The sequence below is a fragment of the Emys orbicularis genome, chromosome 11, assembly GCF_028017835.1.
Source record: "Emys orbicularis isolate rEmyOrb1 chromosome 11, rEmyOrb1.hap1, whole genome shotgun sequence".
In the NCBI taxonomy this organism is placed as follows: domain Eukaryota; kingdom Metazoa; phylum Chordata; order Testudines; family Emydidae; genus Emys; species Emys orbicularis.
The window spans coordinates 10696899-10714291 of record NC_088693.1 but is presented as its reverse complement, the minus strand read 5'-3'; the positions used below and the strand labels follow the sequence as shown (position 1 = coordinate 10714291).

The 17393-nt window shown below is 45.1% G+C and overlaps 1 protein-coding gene across 1 annotated transcript in view; it reads right to left on the bottom strand.

The window, feature by feature from the left end:
* Positions 1-17393, bottom strand: part of PDIA5 (protein disulfide isomerase family A member 5) — a 121095-nt gene that overhangs the window by 83599 nt on the left and 20103 nt on the right. Inside the window, exon 3 of the mRNA XM_065413261.1 lies at positions 16265-16352. Within this exon, the coding sequence (XP_065269333.1) occupies positions 16265-16352 (88 nt within the window). The remainder of the gene's footprint in view (positions 1-16264; positions 16353-17393) is intronic.

Below are 17393 nucleotides of genomic sequence, written 5' to 3'. Positions count from 1 at the left end.
AATTCTGCACAAAGATCAGAGTGGAGTTGCATGGATGGAGCCTTAAAGGTTGACGTGAATGTGAAAGGCAAGAAGCCGCCAGTGAAGGAATTTTGCAGAGAGGCCAAAAATGGTCGGAGTGGCATGGGAAAAGGAGGATTCGCATCGGCAATACTATTCTTTGCATAGACAAAGAGCGAGATTAAAAGGCTTTGAAACCTGTTCCGCAGCAGTCGGCAGCTGGTACTTTTTGCACTGATAAATCAATTTAGAAAATGAAAACGCTGAGCGCCCATCAATGTTGCTGAAATTTACACTAATTAGAGCCACTTATGAAAGCCTAGACACATTGGGTATGTCTATACTGCAATAAAACACCCGCTGCTAGCCCATGTCAGCTGACTCGGGCTCACGGGGCTCCGGGGGCAGGCTATAAAACCGCAGTGTAGCTGTCTGGGCTTGGACTGAAGCTCAGGCTCTGGGACCCTGCAAGTGGGAGGGTCCCAGAGCCTGGGCTCGGGCTCATCTCTGCTGCAAATTTATAGCCCTGCAGCCCAAGTCCTGCAAGCCCAAGTCAGCTGACAAGGGCCAGGTGTGGGTGTTTTGTTCCAGTGTGAACACACACACACAATGGCTGCCAGGAGCCTCAATAAACGCAGTGCTACTGCTGGTGTTTGTGACTGAGACTGTCAGAAGAACTGTCTGTCTCTTTGCAAACGTGAGAAACGAACAATAAATTAACACTGTGATGCAGATAAGAGCAAACCCTGTGTGCAGAGGTTTTCTGAACACACTTTACAGATGGCATTACGTTAAAGAAAATAGTACTGACACCTACAAAAACTAGACTGTTATTCTGTGAATCCAAATTAGCATTCTGAGGAAATAGCAATGCCTGTGACTATTCCCTCAATTTCTCAGTATCAAAATAGCTTGCAGTCTTGGGGGCTTTCTAAACTCACATCTGTTCCTGGAGTCACAGATCACGGCCAGTAATAGATTTCCTTATTCTTCACTTTCAGATACCAAGAGACCGCATGCTTGCTTCTCCAATACAGATCTCACTATGGTCAGCAACATCTCTGTTACCTCCAGGCTGGACTACTGAGATTCATTCTCCATAGCACTGCAATGGGACAGGACTCTAAGGCTGCAGCCAGGAACAAACAGGGCTGCCCATCTCATGAGCAAGGTGAGCTAGTGACAGCATGGGACATCTGTGCTCCACTCTCTGCACATCAACTGAATGAAATTCAACGTATTGTTTACCATCCACAAGGCCTTAAATGGCCATAAGCCAAGCTACCAGAGACCTCCTCACCCTCTCTGGCCTATCACGCCACCTCCACGCATCCAAGATGCTTCAGTGAACTGCCCCATGGGCCAGGCTCAGGGCAGCCAATGACAGTGAATTCTCAGAGCCCTAGCATCCAAAACTCACTCTCGCCAGGACGCTGTAGCCGAGACATAGAGGGTCCATCTGGAGTAGAACTTGTGCTGCTGTTGTAACTGGAGTAACTGGTTGCCAATTAACACGAGCTAGCTAACGTCTTTGTAAATGCTACTCTCGGCACCCCGCAAACGTTAGTTCCAGGACACATACAACTGTGGTTTACCCTACATCTCAGCTTCATCTTAGAACAAATTTTGTGGAGTGTCTAGTTTAGCGTGTACAAAGGTGCTGGCAACTCTATATAGCAAGTTACAGTAGGGCCACAAGCTCTAGTCTAGACAGACCTTTATCTGCAGATAGTGTTGCTGTATATTTGCTTTCTGTTGCTGGGAATGTTTATCTTGAACAGGACACTGGAATGGGAGTCAAGAGACGGATTCCATTCCCACCTCTGCCACTGATTCACTGTGGGGAAGTCACTTAGCTCCCAAAGCCTCATTCTTCCTATTTGTAAAATAGGGATAGTGAGACTTACCTTTGAAAAGTTCTTTAGATTTACAGAGAAGTGCTACACAGTATTGTTCTCCGATGGAAGGGATGGCTAGATATTAAAATGGATGCCCTATGAATACTTGTAATGAACATAACCGAATGCAATTCCTACTAACTCCCCACTAACTTGGGCATCTATTAAACAATGGGAATACAAACAACAGGTGGTACCGGGTCAAAAACCAGCCTCTAAAGCATTGCTTACACTGGGATTTGCCCCAATTGCAGCCACCTGTATAGATGCACAGGTGCAAACCCACTAGTATAGACAAGGAAAGCTATGATTTGCACTGGTGCATCTTACCCTGGTTTCCAGCACAGGTACACCAGGCCATGAAAGTTTCATCTATCTACACTAGGGTTTGCATTGAACAAGCTACACCCATGGCTGGATCACAGCAAACCCCCAGCACAGATGAGGCTTAGATCTTCATCAGTAATTTTTTCATGCATCACTGCAGATGTCATAGCTTCACAGGTTCCATGGCCAAGATTTCAGCATGTCAAATGCACCATGCAGAGGCTTCATTAATGTTTCTTTGGAAGGGGCAAAAAAAACCAAGTAACTGAGAAGGGAATGCTGAATCTAGTTATTTTTATCTTTGCTCCTTCTGCTTATCTCCACGCAAGCCAAAAAATAAAATAATCCGCAAGGTGTCTGTTGATAGCAACCTTCTCCGATACATTTGGTAACTGCCATTATTCTTAACAGTAAATACCAACAGAGCTTCAGCCTCTGCTCTGAGGAGATTTACCTCCTTTGGATTTCAGCCAACAGCCTTTCTCTAATGACAAGCGCTTCACCTCTCACATGGGAAAGGATAATTAGGTCTCCAGCTCTTGCGATTTAATTATACTGTTTGAAGAGGAAAGGAAGTTTGTTACAGGGCATGTTAAAAAAAAAAAATCACACACACACAACTCCCAAACTGACTGTCGAACTTATAAGACATTAGAGATAAGGATCCAGGCTCAGGAGAAGTGGTTACTGGAGACCCCTCAGAAATGCTAGCTTAAGTAATGAGGTCAGGAACTCTGCCCACATTAATACTGCTCTAGTTCCTCATGCCACCCACTTCTGCATGAATGTTAACCCCAGCAGCTCAGTGCCACACCACCACTGACAAGGAAGAGGCCACAGCTTTATTTACAAATGATCCAGCTTTATCCCCTGAGGTTAGCCCAAACCAGAGGCCAGAATATCCCCCTCCCAAAGGAGTGGGCACACCAGGAAACTTGCTAAAAATATCAATAGAGAAAGGGAAGCTGAACCAAAGTGGTCCCATCTCACCACCTCCCACCAATCTGGCTCTACAGAAGCCATTAAGTGATCTATAGTTTGCGAGAGGGACTGGGCTCATGGAAAGCCATCTTGGGAATATCCACTGAGTTTCCTGGCATCCAACAATGCTGCCCCTGCCAACCTTAGCTTGCATGGAAACCTGCTTTGTATTGTCCACCCCACCCCCCCAAAGGTGATGGAGATGGCCCAGGAGCAGATGAGGAATCAGTGGAAACCCCTGGGGGAGATGTGCTGCTGGGGCTCTAGGAGCAGCATGGGGGCATTTTGCCTGGGTGAGGTTGTGTGAAGATCCGTGGGCGAGGTTTAGGAAAGGGGTAGGTTTTCAACTCAACTTTCAGAGGGCTGGCAAGTCAATGAGGTGGAGAAATACAGAAGGGTGTTCCCAATGCCAGGAGCTGCAAGGAAAAGGCGCTTGCACCAACTGTGGGCAGGCTGCATGGAGGGAGAGAGGAAAGGCCACTGCTAGATAACGGGGAGCAGAGAGACAAGGTCCAGGAGTTTGGCTGCAGCGAGCCCATGCAGGGTTTTTAGGAAATCAAGGCGGAATTGGATACTGACTTGAATATAGTGTCTGGTGGTGGCACTATTGACCACCATCCCATCAGGTGCAAGTCAAAGATCCCCCTGGCAAATTCTGAAATCAGCAGGACAAGACTCGGTGTACTGGCCAATGTCCTCTCTCTCTTAATTCAGGGACAGTAACTTCCAGAATCCTCTAGAGATTTCCCTCCTCAGACAATGCTGACCCTTGGCTTCTCACCAAGGAAGTCAAAGGAGCCCTATGCCTGCATCAGCTTCTGGCCAGAAAGTGACACTTTCTGGCTAGCAAGGGTCTGGGAAGTTTTTCAAACCCTCTTCTAGAATATGACAAAACTCTATGTGAAAAACAAGTTCATTTCTATAGCCCACAATAAAACAATGCTACTGTGTGGCCAGGCTGAGCCATATCATCTTCACATAGCACCAGCGCCTGGTTGCAGCTTGCTGTCTTGACCAGTCTGTAGCTGCACATGATGTGGTCCCAGGCATAAGAGAAGTGGCTAACAAAGACACCTGGGAAGCACTGTTTTAAATAATGAGGTCAATAACTCTGCCTATATTAACATTGGCTCACTCCCGGATATGCAGATCCACGTATGCCCAGCTGAACCATGCAGCCATATCTCACAATCCGAAACCAGGCTCAGTGACTCCTGCCTGTTACATTTTGTTTCCCAGTTCTGGTTATTTATATGATAGCAGTACCTACAGGCCCCAGCCAAGACTGGGACCCCAGTGTGCTAGGCCCTGTGTACGTGTACACACACACACACACACACACACACACACACACACCGACAGCCCCGCCCCTGAAGAGCTTACAGTCTCAACAGACAAGACAGAGACTGGGTGGCAGGGAGAATCAGAGACACACAGTGGTGGAGTGTTTTGTCCAAGCTCACACAGCAGGTCAATGCCAGAGCTGGACACAGAACCAGTGTCTCTAACACCCCAGTCCAGCATCTGATTCACTGGATCACAATGCCTCTCAGATACACTTCAGATGCTGAAAGAAAATCATCATTCGGGACTGTCCTTCTGCCATCAGTGTTCCTGATCACTTTTTGCTTCTGCTCTTTAAGTGCTTCTACTTCCCCACAATGTGCCAGGAAAAACATGCACACTACAGACCCAGTTGTAACTCCAGGTTAACTGGAGTTTTGGAACATCCCTTGGATTTGTTCTGCCCAATAGCTTCGCTGGCAGCCAGCATTCTCTGAGGTTGGGGAGCCCAAGCTCTGGCTAATCTCCCAAAGCCCGCTGGTGTCGCTTCTCTGGGTTCCCAACCCCAGTGCACAGCCTTCGCAAAGCCCTCTGGTGGGCTTCCAGAGATACAGGCTCTGTCCTGCTTTTCTTCTTCTATGGCAACAAGCCAATGCACATCCAGAGATGCATGGAGTTCAGATCTTGCTAGCGCCTCCAGCCAGACATCCACTCGCACTTGTGACCCAATAAAGCAGCAATCGAAAAGGTTACACAGATGCCAGAAACATTCACAATCCATTTCAACAAAAACGTACAGACTTGCAATAGCAACTCTTAGCTGCATCCTCTGAAATGAAAAGCCATTGACAGTCAGCGTCTTATTGGTGATTATGACGTTTAGGAACTTTAAATGCAACTGATTAGCAATGTGTTTTAGGCAGCATGTGATTTCTGACTATATGCCTTACAATCACCTTCCCTACACTAGAGCAAGAACCACATGATGCATTTATAATACAGCAGCTTGAGTACCGTGCCAATCAAAGAAAAGACATACCAACCCTCTCCCTCCAATCTCTCCCCAACTGTAGGGAGGTGTTTGTGTGTGTATCATTATTAATACTTCCTAGTCTGAGGTAGCAGCTGCCACGACTAGTGCTGCTTACAGTATGTCACATTTATATGGATCCTCATATTCTGTAATGATCCCAGGCCCTTCTGTATCACTCTCCCGAGACAGATCTGAAATGGGGGGGGGGGGAGAAGAGAATCACTTCTCAGAAGCTGTCAACCTGGCTGCAAGAGCTCTTCTTCTCCAAACAGCTGTGCTAAGCAGCCACTGGATGATAATGGCTTACATCCACTCAGACAGAAAGCACTTGCATCGCTCTCAACTCGGACAGGCACTCCGATACTGTGACAACGAGAGCCGTATAAGAACCTATGTCGAACAGAACAGGAAAAGACCCAGACAGCAGGACAGAGATAACATTTTAACCACGGGAAGCTTAAAATAAAGGACTCGTTCCTTTATTATAAATAACATTTGCCATAGTGTGATGCTGCATTTCTCATGGAAACTAATTTACTAGAGAAGTGAGAACAACAGGCTTGCTTGTAACAGACAGAAATCAAGTAAGGGGCTGCGCAATGGTTAAAGGGTTTGATTTGATTTGATTTTGGGGACAGGGAGGTTTGAACCAAAAAGGAAAAACTGCTTCATAGAAAGTAAATAGGAAATGGGATTAGCAGATCAACAAGAATCCAGGGACTCATGTGGATTTTGGGGCTCGCCCAAAAGACAGCAAAACTCCTCCATCAGAGACCCACAATGCATCATAGTTCTCTATTCTGAACATTCCCCTGAAACGTGATGTGAATGGAAGAGGCAGCAGCAATTTATATGCTGTATAAAACCAGCACCACCAGTCTTCCAATAAAAATGATTCTGTCTACCCTCTAGTCAATTAGAAAGCCAAAGAACAAACAAAATGCGGGGGGGGACATTTTCCAAAACTGAAGCTCGGGAGATATCACTAACAGCAAAAGTATCTTTAACCAAAAAAAAACACCCCAAGATAAAGCTAATGCAGGTGTCTTCAGACACCAACAATCAAGAGCAGGAAAAGAACCATTATACACCATGATCTTCCAGCTCTGCAGAAAGCCACAATGTTATAATGAATGGTATTTTCCTTGGAGTTCCAAATTAATAAGGTGAGACAGCAACACACAAACCTGCATCAAAATAAAATAGAGAGATTTTAAAAAGCAACCAAAGGCTGGGCAGAAAGCAAGCGTCACTTTCTTCTAAAAAAAAAAAAAAAAAAAAGCCCCTCTCATTGTAGATTCTACTAGACTCCACCTAAACTGTTGGATCTTGGCCTAGGAGATTCCAAATTATGGTAACAATGCTGTAATCAATAGAAGGCGATAAGTATATGTTTGAATTCACATTAGAATTAAATATATATGAAAATACTTCTAGGAAATATCATCCACATATATACAGAAGCTGTTATATAATGTATTATCCTTTGGTTGCGTCTTTGCATATGTATTCGATGAACTGGGAGAGTTACCTAGAGAATGGTTAAAGTGGATTATTAAGCACTAAATGCAAGAAAACGGAGGTAGCGTTAATTCAATCTTAGCTAATAACATTAATGTTAACATTCCGCAGTTAATCAGCAATTCAGAAAATCAGAAAATAAACAGGAAGGTTGAATGCACGATCTGAACGCTACCTCTTATGCGCATGCATTCCGGTAGTCTTTAGTTAGAGGTGACCATAATTCTTCTGAACTAATATAATATACCAGGGCTTGAAGAGTTTTACATCTAGTAGCCCAAAGGCTAGGCCTACTCACCAGGCTGAAATCCACTGATGACAAGTCTGCTCCTTTCCCCAATCTAAACGAATAGTATAACTATAAAATTGCTTATATTCTTACAGTGGAGCTATTCCCCATGCATGAGAAATGTTTACACTGGGTGCTGTAGGGAGCAGAGGCGATACAGGGTATGTCTACACTGTAAATAAAACCGGTGTTCTTAAATTGTGTTAGCTAACTCAGGTTAAAATATCGGGGAAGACAAGCCAACTTAGTTTTTAACTTGGTTAGCAGCACCCCTACATGCTTTAACCCAAGGAGGTGCCACTCTTCTCCCTGAGTCGCTGACCTAAAGCTGCAGCATGATTTAGGAGGCAGTGTGATGTCAGAGAGACCATCTCCCAGTCGGCATTTAAAACTGAAGCCCTGACTCCTTGGAGCTAGTAGAATCCTATGGCACTTACCACAATAGTCAGACATGTCTCACCCTGGCTAAATTCTAATGTGGTTGATTACATCACATCAGGCCAGGTCTACATCAGAAACATAGCTCTGCTGGTCAGTGGTGTGATGAGGTGATCTCCCTAGCTGACAGAGCTATTCTGGCAAAACCCTCCAATGTACACACAATTATGCTGGCAAAAGTGTGTGTTTTTTAGTGTAGACCTGCCCTAAATCCCCTCAAGAGCTTCAAACAGATATTTGTATTCTTCACTTCCTCTCCTACCTGTCCTGTAATGTTTACTTGCTATCTTCTACTGCACAGTTACTATCTTTCACCCCAGACATGGCTACACTTAAGCAGGCACTGTATAAATGCAACAGCACTGCATTCCTTTCTTTCCTCTTCTCTCTCTTCACCAGCTCTAGGAAAAAAGTTCTGAAATTCACAACTTCATCAAAGTTTCTCATCAAAATTTCAATCCCCACCCCCAAAATAAATAAATAAATGTGTGAAAAAAATTGCAATAAATAGATAAAATAAATTTGCATCCCATTTTTGACCAGCTCTTATTTCTACCTTCAGTCACAAAAATTGAGATGGATTTTAGACTCTTAAAAGTCCCTCTCCTCCATCCCAAGTAATTAAACCAATTCATTTACTACAGTTCCTATAAAAACATTCTGTATTCAAAACATTAGGAAATGAGAAACTCAGAGAGAACTATTTCACCCAACAGCTAACAAATACGATAAGATATCGGAAGGGAAGGAGAGCAATATCTTACAAAGGCATTCATCAGCCACCTACACCCATTTCTGGAGGAGGTAGACGGGACTGAGGTATATGACATGGAAGCAGGAAGGTGGGATTAAGACCAACCCAAGAGCAAGGCATTTTAGGCCAGATTGCATTTCCCTAACAAACAGTCTGGATGTGCTAAATCTGAGCACATGCTCTGTGACAGCAGATGGGACCCACACAAACAGCTTTGTTTCTGTTTGGGACCTACGTTAAAAAGCACCGTGTGTGTTTGATGAAGGATTAATTACTCAAAGCCAAAGCAATATGCACTTGCTTTGGTTTGGTTTTTAAAACCAATTTCCATAATTGGGAAAATGATACTAAACCAAAAATGTTATCACAGAGCAGCAGACAAATTCCTGGGATTCCAGAAGAAGCTAGATCAGATGGGGATACCAAATTCAAATACCCAGTTATAAAAATAAGGCAGGAGAACTACACATCCAAAATACCCCAGGCTACTCGTAAATGTCCTTCAGAGTGTGTTCCGCAGAATGCCAGCATTTAGCCACTGTATTTGTGTACTAAAAGATGACCTGCAAACATTCTGACACAATTCCCACTTCTATCTCTCCATTTATCTTAGAGTTTCATACTGCCACCCAACATGGAAGCATCAGAGCACCTTTCAGGTACAACAGGGATAGCAAAGTTCATGGTGGACTTTATGGAGTCCTTGGCACCTGTCCGTTTTCAAAGTCACAGCACTGGTTGGGGTAAGGACCTTGGCTCTTTTTTGTTTTTCCTTTTTTAAAGATTTTATTCGTTTCCTCTTTTCTTGTGGGTAGGAATTTGGGGCAGAAAGAGGCATCAGTGTTGTGGATATCATTTTAGAGCGTAAAGGTTCTCTAGAGACCCTTTGCCATGTCCTCCTGACCGCATCTCCCAAATAACCTAGTTCCCATCCTTAATCCCCCCACTCAATTCCAACTGATGTTCTCAACCGCCCATCTGCCACATTCCACCCATCCCTTCCGCCTCCACTCAGATGCACTCTAGTTCTGCTCCATCCATTGCAAACTAATCTGAGAATGATTGGTAACCTTCAAAACCAGATCTCAGCGCTTTCCAAGCTGGGGTTAGGTTTTCCTTGTTTAGGCCAAAGCTACCTGAGTAATGAGTGACTGAACTTCAATCCAAGCAATATAACAACACTGGCATTCCACCACCCCAACACAGAAATAAGTTTACATCATTTCACAGTTTATACTTGTCACTGCTAGACCATGCTAACATTTGCTACAAAGGGCCCAAAGAACTGTCCTATTACACTTGACACAGCTCTTTTGATTTACCCATTACTCATATCACCAATTCGTGGCCCCAATCCTGCATCCTCTCAGTCCATGGAACTCCAGGGAGCCCAATGGGAGCTGGGCACATGGAAGATCTGCAGTGACACTAGGTAGAGTAAGCCAATCAGATGCACACGGTGGGGAGCCTCACGCTGCACCACACACAGCTCTTAAATCACCCTATTTTACCACATATCCTATTTTACGGTCACAATAAGGGTTGAAAATAATTCTCTCTTTTCAAACAAGTTAAGCTTTCTATTCCCCATTTCAGTTCCCCTGCAAACTTACAGCCAGATCCATGCCCACATTTGTGAAAGCTGAACTAGACTCTTACCGAAATATTAAGCCTTTTTTGATGATATGTATGCCCACCACATTAGCATCTGGACGCACTAAATGTACAGTAAGAAGTAATACTTATTTTAACTTTGTACTTTTGTCATTCAAAAATCTCTAACACTTGATAAAAATTAATTATTTAAGCCTTACAACATCCATGGGAGATAGGTGTTAACCTATCCATTTGTCTGGTAAACCGAGGCACAGAGACTTAAGTTAATTGCCCAAAATTATAAACATAGTCAGTGGCAGAGCTGGGAATAGAACTCAGAAGTCCTGACTCCCAGTTCCTTGCTCTAGTTATTAGACTACACCACCTGAGCCTTAGGCCTGGTCTACACTGTGGGGGGGAGGGATCGATCTAAAGGTACGTCTATACTTACCCGCTGGTTCGGCGGCAAGCAATCGATCTTCTGGGATCGATTTATCGCATCTTGTCTAGACGCGATAAATCGATCCCAGAAGTGCTCGCCGTCGAAGCCGGTAATCCTGCTCTGCGAGAGGAGTAGGCGGAGTCGACGGGGGAGCCTGCCTGCCGCGTGTGGACCCGCGGTATGTACCTTTAAGTTCGAACTAAGATACTTCAACTTCAGCTACGTTATTCACGTAGCTGAAGTTGCGTATCTTAGTTCGAACTGGGGGCTTAGTGTGGACCAGCCCTAAGATACGCAACTTCAGCTACGAGAATAGTGTAGCTGAAGTCGATGTATCTTAGATCAACTTAGAATCACTTCGCGTCCTCACGGCGCGGGATCAATGGCCGCCACTCCCCCGTCGACTCTGCTTCCACCTCTCGCCGTGGTGGAGTTCCAGAGTCAACGGCAGAGCAATCGGGGATCGATTTATCGCGTCTACACTAGACGCGATATATTGATCCCTGATAGATCCATCACTACCCGCCGATCCGGCAGGTAGTGTAGACGTACCCCTAGTTTGTATTTAGGGTGCCTCACTCTAAGCACTTATAGCCCAAACCGGAGCAGTTCATAAGAAACCTTATCTTGCCAACAGCTGTCCCCGTCCAGATACTATATGAAGGTTTACTGAACCCTCATATAGTTAGCTTTTAGTTTCTAATCCAGAACTGATGCACTAGATCTTGAAATACATAATGGGAGCATTCTGTTTAAACAGACAGCAGCAAAAAGTAGATGTCATGTGTAAGACTGCATCTCACCAGACATTATTAATTCAACATTCCGACATCTCACACGCTGCAATTCATTCAACATCAAACGCCTCAGTGAGGGCTTCCTAATTAAAACATGGAAAGGCTGAAATAAAATGTAAGTATTTTTGTCACATCATTTGCGGGTCTTTCATTCATAATTGAACTGCTTCGTGTTTCATTATGTACAGAGCCACCTACGGTACCTCAGATAGGAACCAAGAGTCCTCACTTTGATATTTTGATAAATTCCACCAGCACAAGCACCCCCTTAGTAGGGGTCAGCTCCTTTCTGCCAGGGCTTAAGCCAGTATGAATCGCTTCAAATCTAGCTGCTGAGTAAAGGCCTTATGCTGCAAAGTGCTAAGAGGCCCCCGAGCCTATACACAATAGGGCCCTGCTCTAGCAAGGGACTGATGCACATGAATAAATCCCAGAGGTCTGGGAGAGGAAGGCGCTCAGCACGTTGCAGAACTGTGTCCAAAGCATCACAGAGAAGCCAGTCACATCTATTCTGGAGGAGCTCAGCTATCCTTGTAATAGCTGCTACCAACTAAGCAGCAGATTTTCTCCATGCTAACTAGCTGGGCAAGCGACCAACTTTCCCCCAGAGTCTAGGCAAGGCCAAGTCTTCCTGGCCTTCCAGAGGCTGCTCTATTTCTGTCAGCACTGGACCGGAGAGCTCAAGCCTAACCTCTTGCTTGACCCATGGAAACCCACGAATGGGGAAGCTGGTTTACATGTAAGTAGGCTATTTAGACAGAAAACTTCTGGTGGTAAGGCCTGCATCTTCCTCTGTATTTCACACAGCAGAGAGAGCTCAGCTAGTGCTCAACAACAGATTAAATAAATAAATATAAATTAATGGAGATATCCTATCTCCTAGAACTGGAAGGGACCTTGAAAGGTCATTGAGTCCAGTCCCCTGCCTTCACTAGCAGGACCAAGTACTGAATTTGCCCCAGATCCCTAAGTGGCCCCTCAAGGATTGAACTCACAACCCTGGGTTTAGCACGCCAATGCTCAAACCACTGAGCTATCCCTCCCCCAGCTTTGTTGGGGGAGCAATATACTCTTGCTTTCTCCTGCAAAAAGGAGCAAAAACCACTGTGCCTTGAGAAAGCGGTGAACACGGCCAATAGAAGAGGTAGCGCTGTCGTCGCCACACGGGAGCCGAGCCGAAGGCAGCAACTACAACTCTGCATGAATGCCAGCCTTGCCAACGCACATATCTGAAAGCAAAGGGAGCTCGCTACAGCAGGGCATAGAGACTAAAGCCAAAATTCTCTGCTTAAGGGAGCGGAGAATACTGCTGCCAAACAAACCATTTCTCGTCAATATTTGTAAAACAAATTGAGCCTGCACTGTAAATATCCCTACATCTGTGCATTTGTTGTTTCGGTGCCGAGACCACAAATAAGCATCACAAAACATTTGCAATGGGAGAGTATCTTGAGCAGCTCTGGTAGGGCTCAGTTGTTCAGCACTCCTGGAAACAGGCCTTTGTGGTCAGCAACAGAAGGCACTACAGACACCTTTCACATTTTCTGGCTGGAATGAAGGGAGTCAGCGGAAGTTTGCAGCCTCTTGCAGAAAGGAAGAGACAATGGGTTGGAAAATCTTTCGAGAGCAAAAAAATAATACCCCATCCTCTATGAATATATTGATTTCAGAGAGCTCTCCATGGCTTTAAAACAATCAACCACCAAGCAAAACTTGACTCAAAACCAAACCAATTTGGATCTGCAACAGAACTCCCTTGGCTACCATCAAGACTCCTGGCCTTCCCTCACTCGGTCTCCGGCACTCAGCTGGTTCATCTCTCTCTGTTAAGATATCTCATTGTCAATGAGGGGGCAGGGAAAGAGACCTCTGAACATTCTGATTATGTCTGGGAAAAGCATCCAAGTTTTTTAGGTCTCTTCCCAAATTGAACCCTCTGAACATGAATGTAGCTCGGCCCTCTGACGGATTACAACCAGCCCCATGTTTGCAACGTGGTCTCCACTGTTAGTGCACTCAATTACTGTTGTAACAGCATTATCTGGGGTTAAAAGGAGCAATCTTGAAGCCAGGATATCTATTCCCAGCTCTGCCAGTGATTTACGGTACAACTTTCAGCAAGTCATTTCACTTCTCTGAGGACAATACTTGTCCCCCTCATTTTGGTGATGTGGCTTAATTGATTATATTTGTACAGAACTCTGCTCTGACCAGATGAAAGGCACTGTAAGTACCACACATATTATAAAGTAAATTAAAGTATTAAAGTCTCCTCGAGTTAAAGTATATTCCTTGTGAGTAACTCATAAAGGAAGCTTGTTTTAAGTGACAGCCTTTTGGAAGGAAAGCAGAGGGAGGAAGATATTAGAATTAAAGTCAATAGAACCTGTTGTAATTCAACGTTTTGATCTTTGTGTTTCCTCCCCCCATCCCACACGGGGAAATTAAGGGCCAGATTCTGATCCCACTGAACTCAATAGCAATACTCCTATTGACTTCAAATGGGACCAGGATTGGGCCCTAAATACTGAATATTTCTCCCTGATGTAATGCTAAAATTTACATAGAAGCTTATGATTATGTGTGTTACAGTAGCACCTAGAGATTCCAACCAAGATGGGAGCACACTATGCTAGGAGCTGTATCCACACACACAGTAAGCAACAGTTCCTGACCCATAGTGACAATCTAAATCAGGAAAGGAAGAGAAAGGGTGAGAGGGGAAACAAAGTCACAGAGAGGTGAAGAGACTTGCTCAATGTCTCACAGCAGGTCAGCAGCAAATCTGTGAAAAGAACCCAGGTCTCCTGACTTCTAGTCCAGTGTCCTATTTACTAGACCTCAGTGCCTGTCAAGTTTTAGTTGTCATTGACATTTTTTGGCAGGAGAGGGGACCTAAGAGATATGCCACATTTCCCCACTACATTTTCTTCTTCACAATCCGTTTGCTGAGTTACAGCCTCAGAGGTTGGAAACTGATACAGTTCCACTGATGTCAATGGAGCTACCCCAGTTTATGCCAGCTAACAATCTCAACCACTGTCGTCGTCTCCTGGAAGGAGGACATAACATTCATTTGGACTGGCCCAACAGAACAAGAACGTAGAAAAGGGGTGGCCAACCAGCCACATGCGGCTCTTCAGAAGTTAATATGCGACTCCTTGTAGAGGCACCGACTCTGGGGCTGGAGCTACAGGCGCCAACTTTCCAATGTGCAGGGGGTGCTCAGTGCTCAACACCTGGCTCTGCCACAGGCGCTGCCCCCACTCCACCCCTTCCTGCCCCCTACCCTGAGCCTGCCGTGCCCTCACTCTTCCCCCCCCCACCCCCCCAGAGCCTCCTGCATGCCACAAAACAGCTGATCGGGAGGGAGGGAGAGGCACTGACTGGCAGGGCTGCCGATGGGTGGGAGGTGCTGGGAGTGGGGTGGGGAGCTGATGGGGGGCTGCTGACATTTTACTGTGGCTCTTTGGCAATGTACATTGGTAAATTCTGGCTCCTTCTCAGGCTCAGGTTGGCCACCCCTGACGTAGAAGAAAGGCATAATGTGACCCTTGTTAATTATGATTTGTTTAGAGGTGGCAGGGAGCAAAATAATGATGAATTAACTTTGGTTAACCAATAACTTTTATTGTGGGTCACTGTTTTCTAACAAAAGACGAAGGGCCCGGACTCGAAAATACAATTTTAGAAAAATCCCTTTGAGTTTATAGATGACCTAAATCTGACCATGGTGCATCTACTTGTACTATAGCATATCAGCCTCTAGAAAGGTAGCCAGCAATCTGTTCCCTTATAAGAACAGGAAGTGGACATTGTCAACAGCAGGCAGAAAAGCATAGCTTTCAAGATGGAGAGACAGAGACACACACCAAGATATGAAAACTAAAACCACATGTACTGTGCTATTGTCAGCGTCATGAGCAGAACCACAGCAGAGGCTTTCAGATCTTAAAACCAAACCGCACACCTGTTCCTTCCCCCTCAAATATACAAAAAAACAAAGTTTCCCCAATGTTGCATTGAGAACTGCCATGAAACTACAAGTGAGAGAGCAAGTTTCTAAAATACATCTTCTAGTGAAATGCTATAACTGCAGGTCCCTTCCAAACCAAAGAGTTATACAAATCATGCAATGTTTGCATGTTCTACCACAGCTATGTTACCCTCAATATATGATGTAAGTGTTGCATAGGTTTGAGGCTGTCCCTCTGCACAGGGGTGAGTTGCACCCACTGTCCCCCAGTTCACAGCTGCATATTTAACATCCCCTGAGCCTGCTGCTCTGCTCCAGCAGAGAACAGCCTAAGCTCTAGGTTCCCAGCCATGGAGCACAGAGGATGAGTATGCGCTGTCTGAGAGTACACTCCAATCTCTCTTCCAGCTCACAGAGTCTTCTGTGTTGCAATCTCTTCCATGAGGAGCCAAGGAGTAGGGTGACCAGATGTCCTGATTTTATAGGGACAGTCCCAATATCTGGGCCTTTTTCTTATATAGGCACCTATTACCCCCAACCCCAGTCCCAATTTTTCATACTTGCTATCTGGTCACCCTACCAAGGAGGGAGGAGAGGAGAGTTTTCATGCTGCATTCCCCTCTGAAGGGGGTGAGAGAGACACAGCAAAAGAAAGACCATGCTCCAGGGTTCCCAGCTCATGACAAAAGAACATGCTGGTAGAGAGGAATTGACAAGAGCCGTGGGGAAGAGACTATCCCAAGGACATCCCAAAGGAAGACCAGAAAGGTGTGTAAAAAGTACACCCACTCCAATTACAGGGTTACCCTTCATGACAAAGTGCTTTCCATTATATGAGGTGATCGATTTACAGCCACTGAAGAGGTAAATTCGCAGTACCAAAATAAGATGGAGAGGAAGGGGGAAAAGAAAACAGCGCATCACATACCCACAATCTATCCAGGCTATAGTACCTCGTCCTTTCACCGCTTGGGCCACATCGGACAGTAACCGGAGTGGAGTTTCAGCAGCGGCAGCTGAAAACAACAGTAATAGCGTTAATCCAATCAGCAGATACAGCAATTGCAATCTTTTGCTCAAAGCAGAGAGAGAACGTTTTTCCTAGAGTGCCATTTGTAAGAGGAATCAGTAAAGCTTGTGTAATTTGAAAGGAACGCTGATATCTTGAACATTTATACCTACAGCATGCACTGCCTACATTTCTGGGGGTATGTCATGCATTCTACCACGGACTTCAGGATCTTGGCCCACTTTCTTTCTCCCACCTCCTTCTCCCTACAGCTGTGCACTCAGTGGTTTGCCTTTGAAAGATAGTCTAGTGGTTAGAGCGTTAGCGAAAACTCTGGGAGACAGAGATTTGATTCTTTGCTCCACCAGAGACTTCTTATGTGACCTTTGGCAAGTCACTTAGCCACTCTGTTCCCCATCCTAACCCTAATAGCACTTTGCTAACTCACAGGGATGTTGGGAGCATTAATACATTAAAGAGATGCTCAAATACTATGGTAAAGGGGGCCTTATCATTTTAACCCTAGAAGTGGCTGCATTTGAAAGAAATCAGCTGCTCCACTGTAAAACATAATTTTAATGGAACCATCAAAACCACGAGAGCTCCCATTGCTGGCTCCTCAGCTAACAAAAAAACAACAAGCCTACCACATCCCACCAGTTTAGGCCCTGACCCCACAAGCTAATCCGCATGAACAGAACCACTCGCCTACACCAATCAACTAGCAAGACTGGAACCTTTGCCAATGGTAGGGTTCCACCTTTAACTCTTCACTAGGGCCATCTGTTACCAGCTAACTCAATTACTAAGGCCTTGAACTTTGCCTACACTAAGAGTTGAAGGTCATTTCAAAGGGGGTTCGCTAACTTGATCTATAAAAACAAGTCAACCTGTTTCCTAGACAAATCAAGGCCTGAGAGTTCCCAGAGGGTAGTTTTAAACAGCAGCACTTCTGCCCCAAGGGCTTTCATAAGAGGGTTCTTTCTCTCTTCTTCAGTGTACATATGGGGATGCTGGCTGGGTTAACAAAGAGGCATACGCTGCAAAG